Below are 25,474 nucleotides of genomic sequence, written 5' to 3' on the forward strand. Positions count from 1 at the left end.
ATGAAGATAATGATAAAGATCTTGCCTTTGACAGTTTTCCCACAGACCCTACCCATTTTTGCATCGTAATTTCAGACGGTATGTAAATAGTATTGTAATAAAATGTGTGTATTTTTATGAACATATTTGTTTCTTCATTGTAAAAAGCGTTGTGGAAATCAAAAAGATGTAATATTTCTCTGAGACCAGCGCTGTGAATGAAAAATGTAATTTGGATAATTTTTTGAGGTTGGGAAGATGGTTACAATTTTAAACCCCCCAAAATTTTTTCCGATTTTACATGTTCAGGCCCCTGGGCTTATGGGTCATTCCAGTTTTTATTCACACCCCCCCCCCCCCACGGATGGATATTAAGGTTATGACACCCTATAGATTCAAATCCACCATTCAGGTGTCGGATTTTTGTTAACTAACACATCCCCTGGTAACTACTGATTTGATGTATACTTATGGGTATGTGAAAAAATTATACCCCTCGGATACACACAAAAACAGAACCCCTCGGGGAAAAAAGCAGTGTGACTTGCAAGTGGCCGACTTGGGTCTTCTAATTTTAAACAAGCAGCCTATCGGCTGAGATAGCTCCGCTGTTAGCAATGCACATTTCAATTAAAGAACTGAAGACATCATTAGAAAATGAACAATATGTATAGTATCAAAGCAATCGGACTTACAGTTTTTAACAAGAAGTCGAAAATATCACTTTCTACCAAAAATTACCAAAATATTCACCAAAATTAGAGAATTGAAGATATCATCACGAAATGAACAAATCTAAGAAAGGTCTACATGTTGTATCTATATATGTAATATCAAAGCAATTGAACTTTTGGTTTTTAACAAGAAGTCGAAAATATCACTTTTTACCAAAAATTACAAAAATATTCACCAAAATTAGAGAATTGAAGATACCATCACAAAATGAACAAATCTGAGAGAGGTCCACATGTAGTACCTATATATGTAATATCAAAGCAATCAGACTATTGGTTTTTTACAAGAAGTCGAAAATATCACTTTTTACCAAAAATGACAAAAATATTCACCAAAATTATAGAATCGAAGATAGTATCACGAAATGAACAAATCTGAGAAAGGTCTACATGTAGTATCTAAATATGTAATATCAAAGCAATTAAACTATTGGTTTTTAACAAGAAGTCGAAAATATCACTTTCTACCAAAAATTACAAAAATATTCACCAAAATTAGAGAATTGAAGACATCACAAAATGAACAAATCTGAGAGAGGTCCACATGTAGTACCTATATATGTAAAATCAAAGCAATCGGACTTGTGGTTTTTAACAAGAAGTCGAAAATATCACTTTTTACCAAAAATTACAAAAATATTCACCAAAATTAGAGAATTGAAGATATCATCACGAAATGAACAAATCTGAGAGAGGTTCACATGTAGTACCTATATATGTAGTATCAAAGCAATTGGACTTGCGGTTTTTAACAAGAAGTCGAAAATATCACTTTTTACCAAAAATTACAAAAATATTCACCAAAATTAGAGAATTGAAGATACCATCACAAAATGAACAAATCTGAGAGAGGTCCACATGTAGTACCTATATATGTAATATCAAAGCAATCAGACTATTGGTTTTTTACAAGAAGTCGAAAATATCACTTTTTACCAAAAATGACAAAAATATTCACCAAAATTATAGAATCGAAGATATTATCACGAAATGAACAAATCTGAGAAAGGTCTACATGTAGTATCTAAATATGTAATATCAAAGCAATTAAACTATTGGTTTTTAACAAGAAGTCGAAAATATCACTTTCTACCAAAAATTACAAAAATATTCACCAAAATTAGAGAATTGAAGACATCATCACAAAATGAACAAATCTGAGAGAGGTCCACATGTAGTACCTATATATGTAAAATCAAAGCAATCGGACTTGCGGTTTTTAACAAGAAGTCGAAAATATCACTTTTTACCAAAAATGATAAAAATATTCACCAAAATTAGAGAATTAAAGATATCATTACAAAATGAACAAATCTGAGAGAGGTCCACATGTAGTACCTATATATGTCATATCAAAGCAATTGCACTTGCGGTTTTTAACAAGAAGTCGAAAATATCTCTTTTTACCAAAAATGACAAAAATATTCACCAAAATTAGAGAATTGAAGATATCAACATGAAATGAACAAACCTAAGAGAGGTCTACCCAAGGTACATATACACCAAGTATCAAAGTATTCAGGCTTGTAGTTTTCAAGAAGAAGTCGAAAAAGTAAAACATTGACACGGACGACGACGGACAACGACGACGGACAATCACTCATATGATAAGCTCCGCTCGACAAAGTCGACAGCGGAGCTAAAAAGAAATTGGGATGGTATGTTGCGAAGAGCAGTGCAGTTGGAAGGAGTCAATGATTTTTTTGGGGGGGGGGTCTACACAACTAGAGTGATGTCATAATATAATGACGTCACCTCGAGGGATGTTTGTGTCCCACATTGTTTTGTGCACCTGATTTCCAAATCGGTCCGAAAATTAGTTGAATGACTTTTGTCATTGGTGTTGATTTTTTTTTTATTGTGATTTGTAGAAGTACGTTCAACTGAATGGTCAGGTAATTTGCGGACTGATTCACAAATCATATGTATGAAGCAATATGGCACTCAATGTAAATGCAAAAATATACATCTAGAATGCATATATACATGTAGAGTGTTATATATCGATAACAACATTTTTTTATTGCTCATAATTTGCTTTATACATAAAAGCAAGCAAGGTCTAATGACTATTGGTAAAACTTGAATACACAGGTTTACTGCTTTGGATTTAATGTCACAAAAACATTAATTTAAAGTTGTATATATTATGTTTTATATTTAGTCGAAAGCCCTTTGTAAATAGGTTAATTTGATCCCCTTAACCAAATCCAAAAACAAAATCCAGGACAACATCTATGGGTTTTGCCTGAAAAATGGCCAAGTTATTTAAGTTAGGAAAACAACTTAAATCCCATGATGCAACAGTGAGTAACTTACCAACATTGGCCTGTGGAGTCTGGCTGCACATTAAAAGCATAAACCAATGAAAAGAAATGTTATAACGTGATAACAGTAGAACCTGCCAGCAGTACAAAAGTTCATACTAGTAGTTTATTTACAATGTTGAATTGAGACTCCCTAAAATTGTTGAAAACTCAAACCAACTGGTTTCAGGCCTTATAATGTATGCTGTATAGTAAAACATATTTCTGAAAAGAGGAAATGATCAATTTTCAACAAAAATTAAAACATAATACAACTTTAAAACCTAACTGTTCATATGATATTTCAAAAGTTTGATAATTATAATTGTGAACAGTCCTCAATACTTTTGCCCTGAAATATTGAACCATTTTGGTGTGACAAAAGACACAAGTTAACCAAATAATACATAATGTATGTATTTATGTATTGTCAACTTCAGCTAAGGGTAGGCATGGGTAGACACACTATGGACGCATGCGTAGATGACAACTCTCTTGCTTTAAATGTCAGTGCATGAACTCTGGAGGTCATTGCCCATCGTCGCATGTAATTCAAACATGTGGTTATCAGTTGAAATGTACATGAATAATGTAATCAAAGTGCGCTGCCCAGAGTTATATTATAATAAAATTTAAACATTGCGCATGATATAGTATGTTATTGTATGGTTTAAATTGCATATTCACTTCATTTCGAATAAAATAATTCACAATAGGAACATTGATGAAGTATTTAAAATATTTTCCCGACATTCGGTAGACACCTGACTACTATCTTTTTCAATGATTTAAATGCGCACATGTGTAAGTTTGCGAAATTATTACGAATGCAACATTATAGAGTCAGTAATATTGAGATACTCACAGACCCAATACCCCGGGTCAGTACCCTAACAATAGTAAAAATAACTTGAGTTTGCGTAATTATTATGAAAGCAATTACAATGTTGAAATATTCAGAGCCGGTACAATATTGTAAACAAAATTGCGTAATTAGAAAAGCCAGTACAGAGTTGTGTACAAGTTGCGGATATCATAACAATTTGACTAGAACGACACACAAGGCAAGAACAAAAGGGGTTGCTAAGGTAACGTGCCAAACTTCGGTCAACATACACTTGATGTCAGCATCGCAGCACAGCAAGTTTTGCAAAGAAGTACTTGAATTCAATTGCGCCCCAAAATGATGTCGCTGATCACTCAGTTGTCGCGGCTTATGTTGTACCAAATCTTGACCTCGGCTTTTTTTTCTAAGTGCATGTGACCTCTCACCAATGTATTAAAACACTTTGAATTTATACTTTGCGTGATTATATTTGGTCTACGCGGAACATTAAACTTTCTAAACATTATCTGAGACCATGCATGATGTATATTCACAAAATCATATTTTATATTATGTACGTCTTTCATTCCAAGGCTCAGGCAAATAAAACAAATGTTCTTCTGCCAACTATTATAGACTAGTTTCCAAGTTTTTGACTAAGGCAAATTTATTTAATTTTCCAATGGAAATTTTTGTGATTCTTGTAATTTCCCAGTCATTCATGGTCTTGACAATAAATGTGAATTGCCGTGCGAGCCTAGAGTTCGAATAAAGGGAATGAACGCGAAGCTTTCTAATTATGCCAGCCAGTAAAATACAGAGATTTCAAATATTATAAATAAAATGTATACAAGTGTTGTAATGTCCGATGTAATAGCCACATGTCGAGTTGAGTTTTTTTTTAATTTATAATGTGAACTATTCCAGTTCATGGATGCCAATGAAATTTGAGAACTGAAATGTACAAGTAAGTCAGACTCTTTTAAATGAATGTATCAAGTATACACATGAATTATTTGCCCCAACACATTGGTTTATTCTTTATTCTAAGTTGCGACTGATATTTTTGTGTGGGCTTGATTGGCACAGTCGTAGAATAATAGATTTTCTTGGATTAAAACAGTTTGCGAGCAGGGGTACAGCCACGTATGACTGCATGCATTTTAAAAGGGCGTACACCCCCCCCCCCATCCCCCGGTCTCTTGGCTGACAGTTTTTTTTTACAAACCTACCCCTTGCAAGCTTAAAAATTATGACCGCATGGATTCACATCCATGGATCTATGGGGAGTGTGCATGATATGAAAAAAAAAATATCAAAAATATGACCCCCCTCGGAATTACATCATCTGTAAGGGTGTGGATATAGAAAAAAAAATAGTCAAAAAATGACACCTCTCGGAATTGGACCATCCATACTTTTTGTAGAAATATGACCCCTCGGATTTAACCCATCCGTAGGGGGGTGGACAAAAACTGGATTGACCCTATACTCGGGGAAGTACGGTAAATCCAGGATTACAAAAAATCACACATCATAATGATAGAAAAATATTTGCAAATTACTAATTGCTGGATTTGTCTTCTTATTCACACACCAAAATATCACCAATATTGGTGACACGCTCTTGTAAAAGCTGCGGCTAAAGACTTGTGAACACAGAAATCATGGGCGGTCTGTCTTTCATGAACAGCATACGTTTCACAGAATTGGATTTGCAAGACCATGTAACTGAACCTACAAACGTGTAAATGGAACTTGGAAACAACATAATACACTTATACAGCCACAAATCCCATATGAAGTAAAAATGATCTAACTATATGAGAGCCATTCATTTACTTGGTTTAAAAATCCATGATGCCTATTCTTAAATTGAACAGAAGAAATAATACAATTTAATAACATAACTCAAATATGTTTTGCATTTGTACCAATCTAAAAAAATTTATAAAAGTGAAACAGGAGAAAACTTTTGAAAAAAATTGAATGGCCACCAGTCGACCATTTTGAATCAAATCGCCAAACAAACTGACATGCATCAGTAACATTATCTCCATTTGTATTATGGTATATGTGTCAGACATATGACCGATGTATGATGTATGATGTATGTGTGAAGTTTAAACATGATTGGTTCAGGCATGTACCAGATTCTGTCGTAAATTCGCCCTGGGTCGTTAAACGGCAGTTTGGGTTTTTAAAATAAAATAGAAGTTTTACTGTAATCATTGACACCTGTTCAACAGTATGCTGTTTATTGTGACTAGTGTGAATGGGTAAGCTTCTTTTTGACAATGAGCTGTTATCACAGTAAACAATATTAAATTATTCTTCAAATGCTAAGTTTATCTTTTGCAACAACTGATTTTTGATTTAAAAAGAAAATCATGCCGTTTTCCCATCATAATCCAAGCCAAAAGGTCGTACTACAACATCAGCAAATCTCTACCGTGTTGCGCTCAATATAATTAACATATTTAAATGAGCTATGGTAATTTGAACATGTTCGCATCATGCATCATTTTGATTGGTTAATCAGCAATTTGACCTATCAGGTCAAAGAACACCGTCCCAGGTCAAGAAAAAACATGCGGTTATCTACAGCATCGAGCGTTTATATACGACCAGCATCATTCTTTACAATGAAACTAAGTTGAATTTTATTTGCATTTCACAACAATTCAACAAATTTATTTTTTGTAAGTTATTATAATCACTACTGATTAATAATCAACAGTTGTGGAAGGCAGCATGAGAGGATTGCACTACCATGACCATTTGCTACTAAGCAATACAGTTGTTTTTGTTTTTATTTGAAACTTATTTTAAAATATGATTTTGTTACCAATAACATGGAAATAAGACAAAAATGTGTGTTAAAAATATTCAGATATTTAAATCACCTTTATCTCATACACATGACTGAACTCAACGATTACTGCACTATACCTGAGATGCCTAATAGCTCTGCAAGTCATTGTTAAATGTTCTTGTAATTCATCATGAGAAGCCATTGCAGTGAAGAAGGCATCAGAGCGGAGTGATATTTGACGAGCTATCTGAACCTCCACAATGTCTAAGTAGTGACTCAACTGTAATAGAAAAACACATATTATGTTAATTAGTACAAATTACAGTTGTGTTAATAATTCAAAACAATTTATTTCAAAACAAAATAATAGCTGAGTAAATAAAAACTTTTTTAAAAATTTTTATATTTAATAGTAAGGCATGTTACAAAGAAACCATTCAGGTTAGGCTTTTTTAACAAACAAATTTAAGGAGAGGTCTTGAGCTATTTTGGAGTTAAATCGAAATCTGCGAGATAGCAGAAATGTCAAATGAAGGTACGGTATTTAAACTGTGATGCAGTGTGTCCAGGATATTGCTCAGATTGCTCACTGATGTTACCATATAGCCTATTGATGCTGTTATTCATACAAGATTTAAATGGGCAAAGAGACAGATGTTAGCTAAGGTGTAAAAATTACAAAATGTTAAAACCATGTAAAAATGATAAAAAACAATAAAAAAAATAAAAATAATTTAAATAATAAAAAAAGCCTGTACACTACTGGTACATCAGATAGTCGTACCTTTTCTTGTAGTAGTTTTGATGATGATCGGGCATTTGTATCTCTAGCTTGCGTAAACTGAGACCATGGTAATACTGCGTTGAACACTTCAGGATTTTCCAAAGCAAAATCAGGCTTCAGAAACAGCTGTGGACATAAATACACATTTGAGGTGAAATGACAATGGAAGTGTAAAAAAAATGGTTTATACAAACTAATTTATATTGTATTATCATGCTCTCCAGTGAGATGTTCCTCTTAACATACAATCCAGTGAGTTACTGTTTATTCACATGATATGTTCATGTGTATTCAGCTACTATGAATAGTCAATTGTGTAATTCATTACTCAGATGCTGATAGAAGATCCTGCTTTTACGTTTAGTTTAATTACCATGTTGACATTAAGAAAATTAATTGAAAGACTGTCTCTCGTATTAGGCTTTATATCACACACACATTATAGCCAACATCTGTAACTACCAGAAACATTCAGTTAATATAATTCATAATAATACAGGAAATACTGTGTAAAACTACAAACATCTTGAGAAATTGGTGTATTTTGTGACTGTCAGTCAAATGATCAATCTGCTTGAATGGATGGATAAATTGCAAGGATTTTTATTACATGGCGAGGAGATATAGAAAATGATCACTTCATTACAATTGCCATGATATATAAAAAAAAAAATCACATCACTTTTTCCTTTTTTTGGAATATTGTTATTACTGAATAACTGTTGTCTTCTGTTTGGTACTTAAAACATTCCATGATGAAATTTTAGTTTTGGCAATGTTGCTTACAGGTTCTGTTTTCTAAGGATTGGATAAGTCTGGCCTTCTCTATTTCTAATACATGACTGCTTATTCTGAACGTAGGAGAAAATATAGTTACATTTTAGTAATATGCTATACTTGACATCTAAACAGATACATACAAGTACCATTGTCAAATAGTATTTCACTGGATGGTAATTTTCAAGGTGTGATAGAGGATGAATTTGTAGTATTTTTGATGACTATGTTTTTGACTAATGTGAACCCATGTAAATTTAGTTGTTTTGGCTCTTGAAAGGCTGGTTTTGTAAAATTATTGTCTGGTAACTCACTAATACGATAACAGTATTTAATAAGATTTTCCTGAAGATCTATGACTAATAAAAAATCAACTAAGCTCTACATGTGGCAATTGAAGAGAATTTAATTACAGCCAGTATTCTTTTGTAAAATTTTGAATACAAATTTTCAATTGTTATTCAATAATAATAATTTTGTCCAATCTATTATTGCCAATTATGTCATGTAACAAAGTTGGCTTACTACACATCTGAAAAAATGCATAAATGTTCTAGTCAGTCTTTCTTGGCATAGTTTTCATCAGTGTATAAATTGCTTTAGTAGCTTTTGATGGAGCTAAATGTTGATCTTAAACTGGATATGGACTAAAACAGATGTGAAAGAGACAATGAATGTCAAAATATGTTAATTTATAAATATTATACATACTATACAGAATAAATGTGACTGATACTTGGTCAGTTTTATGAGATCCAACAAAACAGTAAAGCCTGTAGGTGTTTCCAAGTTTGAATAAAATCAAAACTGTTCTGCACACACATTTTTATCTTTTAGACAAGCAGTGCATCAACTAATTTGAATCTGATAACATTATATAATATAAAATGAGCTTTTATTCATTACATCACAGCAAAGAGTGAATTAATGTTTTGTTTTTTAATACAGCATAATAAACATTAGTAGCGTTCACATTAGAGATCTTGGCACGTGTCGAGACTCAGGGTCGAGTCGGCATGTGCCGAAACTTGTGTGTGAACGGTCGAGGCCGAGCCGGCATGTGGCGAAAAAAAAAACGATCTTGGTCCCGATAGATGCTTGGGACCAAAACACGGCAGGAAATCACGTCCACTGCAGTAAATTTAAGAGAACATATGCTGATTCATACATGACGATGACAGGAAATGCAGATATACTAGTATATGGTCAGATGCTGTAGTACGGTAATGAATGAAATGAATGCAAACTGTTGTCAGCGACTAATAATTATCTGCTCCTGCAACCGCTATTTCCTTGCAATACTACATTAAGGGTGTGATTTCGGCATGAGCCGAGTCCTAAGTGCGTCCCCAATAACTTGAACGCAACTGCTGTAATCCCTCTGCTAACACAATGGATTAAAAATTTTGGCACGTGTCGAGATCCTGTAACATGAACGTAGTAATTGTATAAAAAATTATGGATACCATTATTTTATAATATTTGCAGACTTGTTATCAGCTGGATGAGATTGTCACATTGTTGTGATATGCATTTCTTTAATTATATATTCAACACATGTGTATGATTTCATACTGTAACAATACTACTTTAAAGTATTCACACAATTGCCACTGTAAACAAGATGGTCATTTTTGCATGAATACATTATGGGGTATACAACAACAACAAATACCTGGTACACATATTCAGTAAATTTATAGATATTATTACAATGTTTTGTGCATTTTTAGTGCAAAAATGTTGAGCCCAAGTCTGTCAAATATGCTAATAAATTTGTCTGAGAAACATATGTCTATGCATATGATAAAAATATAACCATCACACCTGTACTATACCAATTATGGTAATATTACGTTGTGTGTGACATCTGGAGGCTCGTCCGGGAACAGTGAAGACATATAGAAGACAACATGGCCAGCGAGATAAAAGGTATGTCGAAACAAGAGTTGATGGAATGGGCGGATGAACTGGGAATGACTGGAGAAGACAAAAGGAAATTTATTTTGGAGCAACTAAGTTCTCAGTGGGCTGACAGACAAGCGGCGAGGGAAGAGAGAAAGGCAAAAATGGAAATAGAAGTAGAGGTGAGGAAAATGGAGATTGAGGAAGGAAAGGAAAAGTTACAGCTGGAAGCGGAAGCAGAACAGTGAGAAAAGGAAAGGGAAGCAGAGGTGAGGAAAATGGAGATTGAGGAAAGAAAGGAAAAGTTACGACTGGAAGCGGAAGCAGGCGAAAGAGAATTTGAGTTGAAGAAATTAGAGCTGCAAGCAGCAATGCCGGGATTCCAACAAGCTGATTTTGGTGGTCAACGAAATGTGGTCAGTGATGCACAGTCACCAAAATTGCCTGCATTTGTTGATGGTAAGGATGAACTTGATAGTTATTTATTGTGGTTTGAGAGGTTTGCAACGAATGCGAGTTGGCATAGAGATGGATGGACCACAAAATTGAGTGCGCTGTTGACTGGTAGAGCACTGGAAGTATATTCTAGAATGTCCGACACTGATGCAGTTGACTATGATCGTGTGAAGGTGGCGCTGTTGACAAGATACGATTTCACAGAGGATGGGTACAGGAAGCGATTCCGTGAAATTAAACCTGAAAGTTCTGAGAGTCCTGACCAGTTAATTGTGCGGCTTAAGAATTATTTTGCTAAATGGATTCAGTTGCAGGCACTGCACCAAAATATGATGGTGTTACCGACTTGATGGTGAAGGAGCAGTTTATCTTAAAGAAAGAGCACCCAAAGATTTAGATGAGTTGGCAGTAATAGCAAAGCAGTACCTAGTGGCACATGGTCGACAGTTATCCACGAAGGACCAGGTGAGGCGTAACGATAATAAGACTGCCATTAGAAATACTGATGTGGGACAGGGCAGTAGTACCCAGTGTTTTGTATGTCAGGGTGTTGGTCATCGAGCAGCACAATGTCCATCCCGCATTACTGATGTCAACCATGACAAAGGTGAACAGTGCCTTCAGTGTGGTGCCATAGGACATGTGGCTAAGTTCTGCCGTAGTGGACAACACAAGGGTCAAGAAAGAAAGAGTGTCAAACCCAGCACTACTACTGGTGCAGCTGCAGTGGTTAAAGAGTAGTCTAATATCAGTGCTAGCTGTGCTGTTCAAATTAACGGTGACGTGCCTAAAATGATTGAGAAGGACCATTTGTTGTTAACATCGGGGGAGCAGTTAAAGGTTGTGAATGGTGCATGTATGGAACGGAGTGGCGTTGTGGAGGACAGGACTTTGCCTGTGGGTCAAGGGAAGGTTGGTGACACAGCTGTGACCATGTTGAGAGACACTGGGTGTAATGGCATTATAGTCAAGAAGAGCTTGGTCCCAGATAACCAGTATACAAAAAAGATGGGTCATATATTGATGGTTGATCGTACTGTAAGAAGGGTTCCAGTCGCCATAGTGGAAATTGATACGCCATATTTGAGAGGCACGGTTGAAGCATTATGTGTGCAGGACACAATCTATGAGTTAATTGTTGGGAATGTGCCCGGAGCAAGACCACCAGATGACCCGGATCCAGTGTGGAATGTGAGTGGAGCAGTAACAACCAGAGGGCAAGCGAGGAAATCTGGTAAGGTGAAGCCGCTCAAAGTGTGTGATGTAAAGACTGGAGCACATGTAACAAAAGATAAATTAATTGAGATGCAGCAAGCAGACACATCGTTGAAGAAGTATTATAATAAGAGAGAACCAGAAGTGAGAGGGCACCATACAACCGAGTTCCAGGTATATGGAGGCTTGCTATATCGTGTGTATCGGGATCGTTCAGTTCCAGGAGGCAAGACGGTATGTCAAGTGGTTGTGCCGAAACTGTTGAGGACTCGTGTTATGGAGATTGCCCATGATTCAATATTTGGTGGACACATGGGGATAAAGAAGACAGAAGACCGGATTGTGACTTGCTTTTATTGGCCTGGGCTACATCAAGATGTTACCAGTTTTTGTAGGTCGTGTGATGTGTGCCAGAAGACTGTTTCAAAGGGATCAGTTGTGAAGGTCCCATTAGGTAAGATGCCTGGTATGCCATTGGTATGCCATTCAAGCGTGTGGCTATAGATTTGGTTGGACCAATTATGCCAGCCAGTGACGGGGGTCATCGATACATCTTAACTATGGTGGACTATGCTACACGGTATCCAGAGACAGTTCCACGTAAAAATATAGATACAGAGACTGTAGCCGAGGCGTTGATTGACTTTTATAGTCGATTGGGGGTTCCAGAAGAAGTACTAAGTGATATGGGGACTCAGTTTGCATGTCAGAATGCATGCAAGAAGTATCAAGATTGCTCAGCATTAAGAGACTGATGTCTACGCCCTATCACCCCATTTGTAATGGACTGGTGGAAAAGTTTAATGGTACTTTGAAGAAGATGTTAAAGTGGTTGTGCCATGAACAACCAAGGCAATGGCATCGGGATATTAGTGCTTTACTCTTCGCATACAGAGAGGTACCACAGGAGTCAACTGGTTTTTCCCCATTTAAGCTGTTATATGGTCGAACGGTTAGAGGCCCAATGAAGATCTTTAAAGAGTTATGGACCAAAGAAAGCGATACTCCTGAGATAGTTAATAGTTACCAGTATGTGTTTGAGTTGAGAGATCGGTTAGAACAGACTTTAGAGATTGCTCGAGAGGAATTACAGAAGGCACAGAACTGATACAAGTGTTACTATGATCGTAAAACGAAGAAGCGAGTGCTTAAGGAAGAAGATAAGGTGTTAATTTTGCTGCCAACTGACAACAACAAGCTGTTGATGCAGTGGAAAGGTCCTTATGTGGTGGAGCAGGTAATAGCCGAAAACGATTATCGAGTGAGGGTAGGTGACAAAGTGAAGACGTATCATGTAAATATGTTAAAGTTGTATGTTGAGCGGGAGATGTCACCTCAACCAGACGGAAGTGAGACAAGTTACTCACCAAATACAGGCATAGACCTGATGAATGCTGTGCGCGCAGCTACAGCGGGGTGCAACGAGTCAGATGAAGAGAATGCTGTAGATGAAGATGATCTTCTAGAGTTAGGAACTTGTAAACCCAAGGAGTCAGGTAAAGATGTTCAAATTGGTACAGACCTGACAGAACACCAGAGAAAAGAACTGGTGGGTTTAGTCTTATACTTATGATAAGGTGTTTACTGACTTGCCAGGAAAGACCAAGATAATCAGTCATAAGATTGACCTGACAAATGATACACCAATACGATCTAAGCCATACTCACTGCCATATGCAATAAGGAAGAACCTTAGGCAAGATATTGAAGATATGTTGAAAATGGGAGTAATCAGGAAGTCCACATCACCTGATGCGTCACCGGTGGTGATTGTAAAAAAGAAGGATGGATCGAATCGCATATGTGTAGACTATAGGAAATTAAATAAGGTCACTGTAACCGACCCTGAGCAAATGGTAACAACAGGGGACATATTTCAGAGGCTACATAATAGTAAGTTCCTGTCAAAAATTGATTTAAGTAAGGGTTATTGGCAGATACCAGTAGCTGAAGAAGATATACCAAAGACAGCATTTGTTACTCCCGATGGAACTGATGAATTTTTAAAGATGCCATTTGGAATGAAGAATTCGGGAGCTACTTGGGTGCGGGGAATCAGGAAATTATTGTCAGGTATGGAGGGGGTTGGAAGCTATATAGATGACCTGATAGTTTATTCAAGCTGCTGGGATGAGCATGTTCAAGTATTATCTGAGTTGTTACAAAGACTGAGGGCAGCGGACATAACAGCTAGACCATCCAAGTGTGTTCTGGGTGCAACATCAGTAGAATTCCTGGGTCATGAAATTGGACACAATTGGGTGAGTCCAAGTCACGACAACATGAAGAAAATTCGAGAAGCGCAAAGACCAGCAACCAAGAAAGGTGTCCGATCATTCTTTGGGCTGGTCAATTACTACAGAGACCACATCCCCTTATTCGCAACTATTGCAGCACCCCTGAGTGATCTACTAAGGAAAGGACAACTCAACAGAGTTGTATGGGGAGAGGCCCAGGAGAAAGCATACAACACTTTGCGGGAATACTTATTGGGCAAACCAATTTTGAAGTTGCCAGACCCACAGAAACCATTTGTGTTGCGGACGGACGCGTCTCAGGTAGGAATTGGAGCAGTACTTATGCAGAATCATGGTGAGAAGCTTCATCCAGTTGCGTATGCAAGTAAGAAGTTATCCGATGCAGAAAAGAAATATTCAACTGTAGAAAGGGAATGTTTAGCCATTGTATGGGGCGTGAATAAATTTCGCCTATATTTAGCCGGTGTGGAGTTCATTTTGCAGACGGATCATAAACCATTGTCTTACCTGGATAAAGCCAAGTTTGCAAATGACCGAGTGATGGATGAGATGGGCGATGACTCTGCAAGGATATAATTATCGTGTTGAGGATATTCTTGGACGGGACAATGTGGTAGCGGACTACCTGAGTAGATTGATGGACTGAGGAACTTTTGAACAGTCTAGTAGAATGTTATTCGTTTATGACTATATTTCATATTTTATTATATTCTACTGTATGTGATTTTCGAATTTATGTACTCGGAGCTTTATTCAGTTTGATTTGATATATTGTATTGTTGTTTTAATTGAAATTGTTATTGTATTCGTATTATTGACGTCGTTGCTAGTCATGTAATATTATATGTTATAATATTCTTGAGAGGGGAGGCATGCCGCATATGACTTATTTACCACTTCCGTGTCACTGAGAATGTTCTAGAACCGTACTGTGTCTGGGTGGAATATTCTAGATTTTTTTTAGAAACTGGTTGAATAGGTAATAGAACACTGTAGGAGGCAATAGAAGGTAATGGAACATTATCGAAATTTATAGTAAATTCCAGACTCATTATGTATGCTGATGTAATGGTCTATTTATAGACAGTGGGGGTATTTAGGGGAGATCGGAGATCTCGTTGAATTGTATTGGAGTTTAAGTATCTAGTTATTGGAGTAGTGGAGTTTTACCGCGTTATTGTACTTGATGTTTGCAGAGTATAATAATACCAGTACCAGTTGAAACCTCATCTGTTGGCTCCGTGTTCATATGTTATCATCGCCGCCAGGGAAGTCTTTCTGTTACTGTTGCCATTTTGGTATTTGAGCCAACACACCTGTACTATACCAATTACGGTAATATTACGTTGCGTGTGACACCCTTACTCATGTGTCTTGGATTCATAAATTTCTGAAAGGCAGACCCTACAGCCAATATACTGTATGAGGATCACTCCTTCACAGTGACATCATACTTATTCAAAATACATCGAAATAAGAACATACAAAATAGCAGACACACAGAACCCAATCTATTTGACTCTATCAAGTGAATTGCTAAAAAAAAATAGCAACATTGACATGTTAAAATTTTAGCCCCAACAAATTGATAATGGTATACACACCTTTGGGACTTGTTCTAGATCAGCTTTACTTTTATCTGATACAGGAAAAAGAATATCATATGATTTCAAAACATGAAAGCTTCATATTGTGCATTTTATTCTCACTACAAAGTTATCAATGTTACAAGTATACATGTACAATGCTGTACTTAACAATTTTTTGGTTACAATTATGAATAGGTAAATCAGAGTGTAAAATAAAAGAACCAACCTCGGTGAGCTGGTACTACTGGACGCTGATGTTCATGGAGTTCATTGTCAAGAATCGATTGCTGCATCTTTTTATGGAACTTAAATTTCTGCAAAAATTAAGAACATTTACTTGGCATGAAAGATACTGAACTGATGTTGATACCAGTGACATCACAAAATCAAGGTGAATGGTAATACAGCTCTTCAAGTATCAACTAGAACTACTGATAATTGTCAACAAGTTACTGTCATTGACATATGTGATTATTTGGCTGAATTGACATTGAGGACACAAAAGTTGGAAGAATGTCAGGACCATTGTATCAAAACAAAAAAATACATGGCATACTGGTACAATTTACAATAGCAGTTGGCCATTGTGAAACAAATCATGAAACAAAGAGAGCACAAATGATAATTTTACATTTCTTTATATCTTTTTTGGTCGATCTGTGTTACATATTATTGTTCACAAATTAAATGGCAATGAATGAAGGTGTATGACTTACAGCTGACGTCTTCCTGAGATATCTCTCAAAATGGATCCTGGTGATTTGTGGCACAAATGGTGATGGTAATATATCATTTTTTTCAAAACCTTCTCCCCAGGTTTTTGTAAAGAAATCAGGTTCTCGTTTAGCTTTTCTTGGATCATTGAGTACAGCTGGTAAGTTTTGTGTGGAATGATATACCGTCCATTGGTCCTGATCCGTAACTACCGAAGGGGCAGAATTTGTAGGTGATAGTTCCATGCTACTGTAACCAGACACTGGAATTAAGAATATTTACATGATGTTCATATATGTATTACCGGGGGTATTTAAAATCAATCAATACATAGAATGTGTGAACTGCTCTATATAATCTTTTTAGGCAATCTATGGAGAAGATCTTTAAATTTCTTGAAAATTTCAAAACTCTGAATGACCTCTCTCATGAGAGAGTTATTTCTAAAATTCTTATTCATAGTTCTACCTTAGTCTGTTATTCAACTTCTGTAACACAACAGTGACATTTCAGAGTTGCCTAATTGGTGTACCTTCTAATTTTCTGAGACTAAACATCATGTTGTTAGTAATTAGTTAATATGCTAGTTAATTAATTTTAGGTCTATAATACTTTAACTGCCTCGACACAAAGCTTGCAGAGACACCAAGTACGAGCACATGAGGTCTGTGCGATTGCTAACTCATTAGTGTTAGCGTCAGGTGCCCCCCCCCTTGAGCACACACTGAGGGCAGGCTTCTGGAGAACACAGAACGTCTTTATCAACTTTATCAACCACTACCTAAGAGTCCATTGAGTCCATTGAATCCATTGAGAAGGGTTTCCTTAAGGTTGTGTCCCGTCGTAGCGGCTTAGTCTTGGTTTGCTAACCCAGCCCAAATGACCACAAGGGTCCCTGCGCATAGGCAATAAGTCAGCCTCATCATTTTTTGTGGACAGACTTCTCTACCATCAGCACTCCTGGGAAGCTCACAGGTCCCGCTTTTCGGCCTATGCCCTCATGCAGAACTGTTTCGGTCTTTACTTCAAAAGCTTACTACCCCCAGAATTGGGTTGGGGTCTAGCTTTCTCGGGCACACCGAACCCTATCACCGTAGCAGCATTTTGGCTTCTATCTCTCTGTCATTGGCAGAATCGCTGATTAATGCCTACAACTCAAAATAGTCATTTTGACTGACCGGAGTCTATGGTGGGTATGAGCTATGTGAATAGGAGTTCGGAGAACCCTCTGCCTAAATTAATTGCATTTATTAAATATTCTCATCTGTACACCAGCTGACTGTGTTTAGCTCCAGATTGTCTTAACTTTATTTTGTTTTTGTTTCATTTAGCATTTCCTCTTGTTGATTACTACATGCTGGCAAATTAGGCCGATGACAAGCAAATCAAAAAACGGCCTATGGGACCATGAACTACAGCTATATTTGTCTTTTGAGGAAGGCGCGGCATTGCACTTTTTAATGTTATCCGATATTAAGTTATATAGGCAAGTCTGTTCAGGCAACTATTGGGACAGTTCGTTTTTCTCTGTTATTATCGTCTAATAATCTCTAAAAAGTTTAAGTTAGACACCTCTCTTCGGGTAACTATTGGGGCAGATCGTTTTTCTCCGACATTATCGATAATATCGATATTATCGTCTAATAATGTCTAAGTTAGACAGGTCTGTTCAGGCAACTATGGGACAGTTTGTCTTTCTCAGATATTATCGATATTATCGTCTAATAATGTCTAAAAATTTCTAAGTTAGACATCTTTGTTTTGGGTAGCAGTTTGTTTTTCTCCGGTATTATCGATAATATCAATATTATCATCTAATAATGTCTAAGCTAGACATCTCTGCCAAAATTTCATTAGATTTTATTAGATAATATCAAAGAAAAACGAACTTCCCCAACAGTTGCTCAGAAATGGGTGCCTAACTTAGACTTTATTGGAGAAAAAACGTAACACGGGTTAGTAATGCCAACATTTCATTAGATTTTATTAGACGATAATTATCCGATAATGATTTATATGACATTGTCGCACCTTCATGAGACTTACAATACACCCAGACTGTGGTACGTGTCTTAGTGTTTAAAGTGCATTGTCTGTACTACAGATACTATAGTACTACATTTGTCATGTAATACAAGTCATAATCCTAATACGATGTCAAACATTACTATGAATTGTCTTACCTTCAGTTAAGCAGGCATGTTGACGAGCAACGTGAACTTCATAATCACGGTCACTTACTCCTTCCAATGGTAGCGATGGACACACCCCATTGTGGCCATAGCGACAGACATACGAGCCACCTTCTTTTGAACAATGGTGTTCTCTTAAATGTCTAATAAATTCTGTCGATGTTTTGAAATCAGATTTGCCTCCACTGTCAGTTTCGATGCAAAGTACACACTGTTTCCACTTTATCGTTGGGCCTGCACGGGATTTTCCTGTGTTACCGATGTTTAAAGCCTGTCTGTGAGGGCTTGAAGAAGCCATATTACAAATCGACCACACACACAAATATTCATTTGGCAGTTATTACTGTACTGCAATAATTCGGTTGCTATGGTATTCCCAAAAATTGATAAAAAGGATCAAAATACCAAAAATGCACAGGTTTTGCCATTTTCCACGTAGATTGTCGCCATTTTGAATTGTTAATGTGTTTGTATTTCGTTACTCGTGTGCTGCCGGAGGTAATAGGAGGTCAGCAAACTTGCTCCAACAGGTCAGACCACTCAGAGAGCGCAAGAAGGACGTCATGCTAGATATGTTATGCTGACAAGATAAAATAAATTGTAATTGTTTTCAAAGTGTTAATGAAACTTAGGGGTCGAAAACCACATGAAATCGTGGGGCGGTAGGTAGGTAGACATTGGAAAAAAAAAGAAAAATTGCAGGCAAAATTCGGAGGTGTATACTATAGACAAGACACCGCGAAAAAATGCAGTGCCACACTCTTCCGGCCACCCCACGGGTCCAATTTTTTTAACTCGTTTAAACGATTTATAACTCAAGTTAGTGGCTATCTAACAAACTCCATTCTACCACAATACTGGACATAATATAAGTATATACGGGTGATAGCATACCGTGGAGGTATTTGTACCAATTTTGTTAACAAAGTCTCTACCTCGATTACAAACTATAGTCCGATTGGTTCCAACATTCCTTGGTGCTATGGAATTCCTTTACTTAAGAACAAAGAAATTAATTACTGTTATCATTGGTCATTGGGTGACAAAGTACTGCCCTACGCAGTAAGCCACTTAGTGAAACAGTTAAAGCGCGGCTCCGCAATCCCAGGAATTGCACTAGTGCGTCATGGGAAATGTAATTTGCATGGTCCACCTAGTTTTTTACTTGGTTATTCAACATACTGCAAATTACTCCCAACAACATAATAAACATATAGACTGCAGACAAATGTGAAATAGCTGTGAATGTGTCTTCATATCTACACTGCGACAGTGCATTTTATTTTGCATTTTGTGCACTTTCCTATTAACCACAGTGCATCAATTTGTAATCGGCATCACACATAGTCACACCACAGTCCTCTATCACCGGTCTGGCAACGACAGACCATCTATCCGCGTACGGGTAAACAGATTATTCACACCTACGATCAGCAGCAATGGTTTGCGGAAAGGTTTTGAATATTCATAAGGGTCAGAAAAATCCCAGCATGCAGAGCGTTATACAGATTTGCGCTTGCGTAGTTAGTTTTGTGGAGGTCATTCAGAATCAAAACAAACTAGCGATTGTAGCCAGGTAGAAATCTTACGGAGATTACTAGTACATCGAGTTCGACGATGCTAACGTTGTCTGTGATTTTGTTTTGGAAGATGTCCGTTTTTCTGAAGACGATCTGATACAAGATAGCACTGCATGTAAACAAACAAAGTTACACCCTAACATAACGCGTTGTAAAACAAAAAAACAAAAAATAGTCCACCAATACATAAATTGTCTAAGCGTTCGATGTTCTAAGTCAAAGCATTCTTACATTTTTAGTTTTACGTAAATTAGCGCAGTTTAAAATAACGGAACTCGTCGTAGGGGAAAAATCGACACTGCTAAAATTTCGAAACCAGTAACCACAAGTTTTATTTTGGGATAGTTATGTAGCTGAAGTTTGACATGTAGAATCTACGAGGACAATTGTTCAATATTTCGTAACGTTATCAAAGTTACGAGACGCAAACATTGATTTAATTGCCCACAATAAAGTAATGTGGGATCAGACTATGGAGTCAGCCATGTTGGATGCGAACAAAAATAACATTGGTGCAGTGACAACGCACTACTCAAAATAGGAAAATAAAAAAAAAAGCCCACCAACTTTTAATAGCGTTAATCTGTCCACCTGGGTAGAGAATGGGTTAATATGAAGTTTTTTAACAGAAATAATTGATGCATAAAATCCCGTTCGTCAAAATCAAACACAGTGCAAAATCAAAATGGCGTCACTGCGATAATTTCGATGGTTGAAAAAACAGTGACCACAATTTGTATTTGGAGAAAGTTGCGTAGTTGAAGATTGGCAAGTAATAATCTGTGATGAAAGCCGTTCAATATTTCGTAACATTGTCAAAATTACGTAACGTCATCCTCGATTTTACGGCCAAGAAGGAGATAATATGGAATACAGCCTGAGGAGTTGCGCCTTATCGGTTTTAACGAAAATAGCAATGGTAAAAATAAGTGGCTATTTTAATAGAAAAGTTCAGAAGAGAGGAATAACAAATGTGCCGACCAGCTTCTAACATTGTTAAGCTGTCTGATTTGGTGGAAAATGAACGAATTGAACCCCCGCTTGACGGAAATAAAAAGGGAGTAAAATACTGCTCGTCTCGGTCAAACTCAGTGTATGATGCTGCATATGTTCGGAAAAACGAGGAACAACCGTGACAATTATGGCTAAAATAAGATGAAAAAACTTTCAGGAAGAATCATTAAACGTACTCATCAGAAAGAATTACCCCCTCGTAATGGTAGAAATACTTCTACAATGATTATAACAGGTGAGATTGGGTTTAAAAACGTTGGAGAACAAGACAAGGCGAATAATGGCAGGAACTAAATTGACAATTGACGCGATGCTTATTTTGTAGTTATGCTTCGCGGAACGCCGTACGCGGTTGGTCCCAGGGAATAATCTGTTTCACACCTAAAACAAGTTTATATCATGTTTTAAAGCTAACAGTCACATTAATAAATTATTCGAAACGTCTACATGAAAGGAAGATACACATTTCAGCCGATATCCCATTGAAACAGTGTTGCTTGGGATTTTAATCAATATATTATTACGCATTTTATGTATTTATGTTACAGTTTATCATTTAACTGTTACTCATATTTTTTTAGAATGACAACACCCTCCCTACAACAAAAACAGTCGAAGAATTCAGACGACAAGCTTTCCACAAACGTATGATTTGTCTGGCCATTACTGTTCTGTTACAGGCGTCAACATGTTTTTTGTGTGTGCCAATGCTGCTTCGTCACCAACCAAACTACACTGATTGGCTAACTCCCGAAGCGGAGTGTGTGATAATTAATATATTCGACGAAGGTTGCATTAGGGTGACGGACAGGCCGGCCAACAGTTAATAAGAGTCGTGTAACTTGACTAATGAATTCACGCTATCGTCGCGATACTTGAATCGATGTTGCGTGAAACTCTTCATTCTCCACTATCGATTAAACTCCCGACGTTCTTTCTCCATCAAGCTGTATTATAATACCCCAAAGCTACACTCTCCAACAATAATCTACACCTGAAGTCCCTTCCAGCATCTACCACATTGACAGTCATTCCTAACTTCAAACTCAATCCGATGACAAGGTGAAGATATTCAATTGATACATACGTACATGTTACACAACACAAGCTCTACAACTTAGAAGGTAAGACACATTTGTTTCAGGCTTCGTTTACAATTTTATGAAAAATTGCGCGCCTTGAGCTAAAAAATAACACTCTTACTTGTACACAAAAATTGACATTTGAATAGTTTGCACGATCATACTGGCGAATCCAGAAATTCATTCAGTTAAGAGGGCGCGCCGCGACCGCGCACCTCCGGTGGACTGGATTTGTCAATTGATTTGCCTCCCCATAAATCCGCGCGTGGATTGATGCCATACAAACCACCTTGAACGAACGAAATGAACATATACGTATACGTCTTAACCGAGGCATTTCTATTTGATGATATACCGGAAATAGATAGTGCATTGCGCTTGATGACATGTCCATGTTTATTTCATTTATGCACGAAATGTGTGATATCGTAGTATTGTGATGATAATTTAGCAGGAAAACGTATTATCGTGGGATATGCATACGTTTTCCTGCTATATTATCATCACAATACTACATTATCACACATTTCGTGCATAAATGAAATAAATATGGACAAAATAATTCTATTTTGAAAAAATAAAGTGTTAGGTCCGGTATTGGTCAATAATGCGTATAGCAAAAAGGCGTGGTGAGTAACCGATATAACGAACTTTACACAGCCCACGAAGCCATCATCAATACTGTCGACTCTGTTAAATCATAAGTCGTTACACTTAATGTTTTGGAATAGTCACGGCCAGGCTTCAAAACACGAAGGTACTGATTCGATTTCTTATCTACAAAGATCTGATATTGTCTGCTTGACGGAAATAGGATTTAGTTAGCTTTAAATTCCTGGTTTTAAATCATTTCAAATATATAAAGCCAAACAATCTAAATTTGATAGATACTCGAAGGGAAGAAATATCTTACATAGTGGGTAATTATACAGCAACAGGTTTGTCGGATCGCCATTTTTAGTTGTAACATCAGGACAGAACCCATTATCATATTAACAGTTGTATACATCTCACCTGACTCAAATGAAGCTAATAAGAATGGGGACGACTTCGTCTGATGATTTCCTAGCAGTGATTTTAATGCTCGTTCCACCAGTGAACCTGATTTTTGTGACGGTACTAATATGCTTCTACCTGACAACTTTTCTGTTAATTATTCAATGTGAGTCAGCAGACCAAATTTGCACACAATTTCTTCAATTTTGCAAACGACAAGCTAACACTACAAATTACTTTTTAATAAATTTTATGAATCCACTTCCTTGACACTTCAAATACTGACCAAGCTGCAAAATGTCTCTCGAGTAAGTTTATGTCTGCTGATGAGTGCATGAAATTGCATGAATGGGTGGATACAATTTATCTTATTGTTGAAGAGCAAGTAGGTTACCATAAGTCTTTTTCTACTTTTGACAACATATTTAATCTCAACAACAATAAACATGAATTTAGCATACCAAGAAGTAGCAATTATTGAAAGGAATAAATAGAAAATTCTATAAAATACTTGTTTTCAGTGTAAAGGAACGTTAAAGCCTGTGTCCATCCACCAATGAGTATTACAGATTTCCTTGATTGCTGGATTCTGAAAACCATATATATATTGTATGCCGAGGTACTCACACTCGAAAGGTATTCCAAACTTGGGCTGCTGCATGGCTGTTGTAGCAGATTTAAACTACGAGCGAGATAGGTTGAAGCATTATGAGAATTAGACATAATTATTTTATGCCAGTAAAAGTAAAACTACTTAGAGGATGTTTTTCCCGATCGGAATGATTACTCGTATACGTGCTATAAAGGATTTCTTTAAACGAAATCGAAAACTGTATAAATTTAGTACCCTACGTGCACCAGTGTCCACGTCCGTAACAATATTCAACTGCAATTCTTCACATTTTAGTTCATGGTTTAGAAATATGAATCTAATTTAATCTAATATGCTTTACCCGGGTTCTCTGTAGCGCATATAAATATTGGTTGAGGATTTTTAATATAAAAACTGAAAAACTAGCATACAAATGCTACGTATTTTCGTAGACCTTTAAGGTCTATGGTATTTTAGCGTAATATGATAGAAACAACTTCTGGCCATAACTGTCAAACTATTGCTACAAACCATGGTTTTGTGGAAAGTTTTTTCTCATCAAGTTATTGGCAATGAAACTTGTTTCTTACTGTTTTTATAAAACATTTATTGTCATTGATATCCAAACCTAGCCGGGGGAATAGCACAGTTCGAACAAACTTGAAAACTATGCATTGAAAAAGAAAAAAAAATGCATTGGAGCTTTGTGAGCGAACCCCTTTTCAGACTCGCACTGAATTTATCCAAGCAAACTGATCGTTTGAATAAAATCCCCAGACCAAATAGAATATATAAATGTATAATGCAATCATTTCAATCTGACAACTTGCAATCAACTCTAACACTTACTTCTATTTTTCTCTTTGGTTCCCGCAGATATAATCCGGTGGCCTTTGGTACTGAATAAACATATATATATTTAAACGAATATGAACATTATTGATATTATATTACATAATACGAATGACCTACGATCAACTAATATCACGTATTTATGATTTCCAATGGCTCACCCTCTAGACATAGACTGTTATTAATATATCGAAATTTCTCAGCTTTAAATTGAGGAAGCCAGAATTAATTTTAATTTTAATCAATCTTACTATCTGTATCTGCTCGTTGTTTGAATTAATAGTGCTGATTAAATGTTTCTCGAACAGTTTTATCTCATTGAGTCGGAGAGAGAACAGAATCATGATAGAAAATAACACTTTTAATGATGTAGTGCAGCCGGAAAACATGTTCACCTTATCTCAGACTGAGCGTCACCATTGTCACCATTGTAATCCCAGAATGCAAGCTGATGATACCCAAGACTTGTGTATAGGCTGTTTTAGGAGTTGTAGGGATAATGACTTGTGGTGCCTGTGTATTCGTGGAGTGGCTCAGTACTCTCGATCTAGTGAAGAGAACCGTACTTTTGAGATACCTATCTCAACTGGAGGGATTTGTCCATCGGCTTATTACACTTCACACTGAAATGCAAAAACACTGAACCTTGCACGAAGTGGTTCCCACACAAATCAGCCCCGGTTTATTCCATGAGGCCCTTAAAGGTCTAAAGGCCTTTATGATCTATAGTGACTTTATGTCCTACCTCGTCCGTCAAGCAATCACTGCTAAATACCATACCTCATAATGAATTCCCCTTTGGGAATAA

The 25,474-nt window shown here is 36.6% G+C and overlaps 1 protein-coding gene across 1 annotated transcript in view; it reads right to left on the reverse strand.

Annotated features, from left to right (window-relative positions):
* Positions 1-19,000, reverse strand: part of LOC100371298 (vacuolar protein sorting-associated protein 54-like) — a 76,676-nt gene extending 57,676 nt beyond the window's left edge. The window contains exons 1-6 of the mRNA XM_085495673.1: positions 18,542-19,000; positions 16,361-16,620; positions 15,871-15,958; positions 15,660-15,694; positions 7,445-7,570; positions 6,798-6,940 (exon numbers count right to left, since the gene is read on the reverse strand). Of these exons, the coding sequence (XP_085351799.1) occupies positions 6,798-6,940; positions 7,445-7,570; positions 15,660-15,694; positions 15,871-15,958; positions 16,361-16,620; positions 18,542-18,848 (959 nt within the window). The 5' untranslated portion in view covers positions 18,849-19,000. The remainder of the gene's footprint in view (positions 1-6,797; positions 6,941-7,444; positions 7,571-15,659; positions 15,695-15,870; positions 15,959-16,360; positions 16,621-18,541) is intronic.
* Between the last annotated feature and the right edge of the window lie 6,474 nt (positions 19,001-25,474).

The sequence above is a fragment of the Saccoglossus kowalevskii genome, chromosome 2, assembly GCF_978046115.1.
Source record: "Saccoglossus kowalevskii chromosome 2, keSacKowa6.1, whole genome shotgun sequence".
Taxonomy (NCBI): domain Eukaryota; kingdom Metazoa; phylum Hemichordata; class Enteropneusta; family Harrimaniidae; genus Saccoglossus; species Saccoglossus kowalevskii.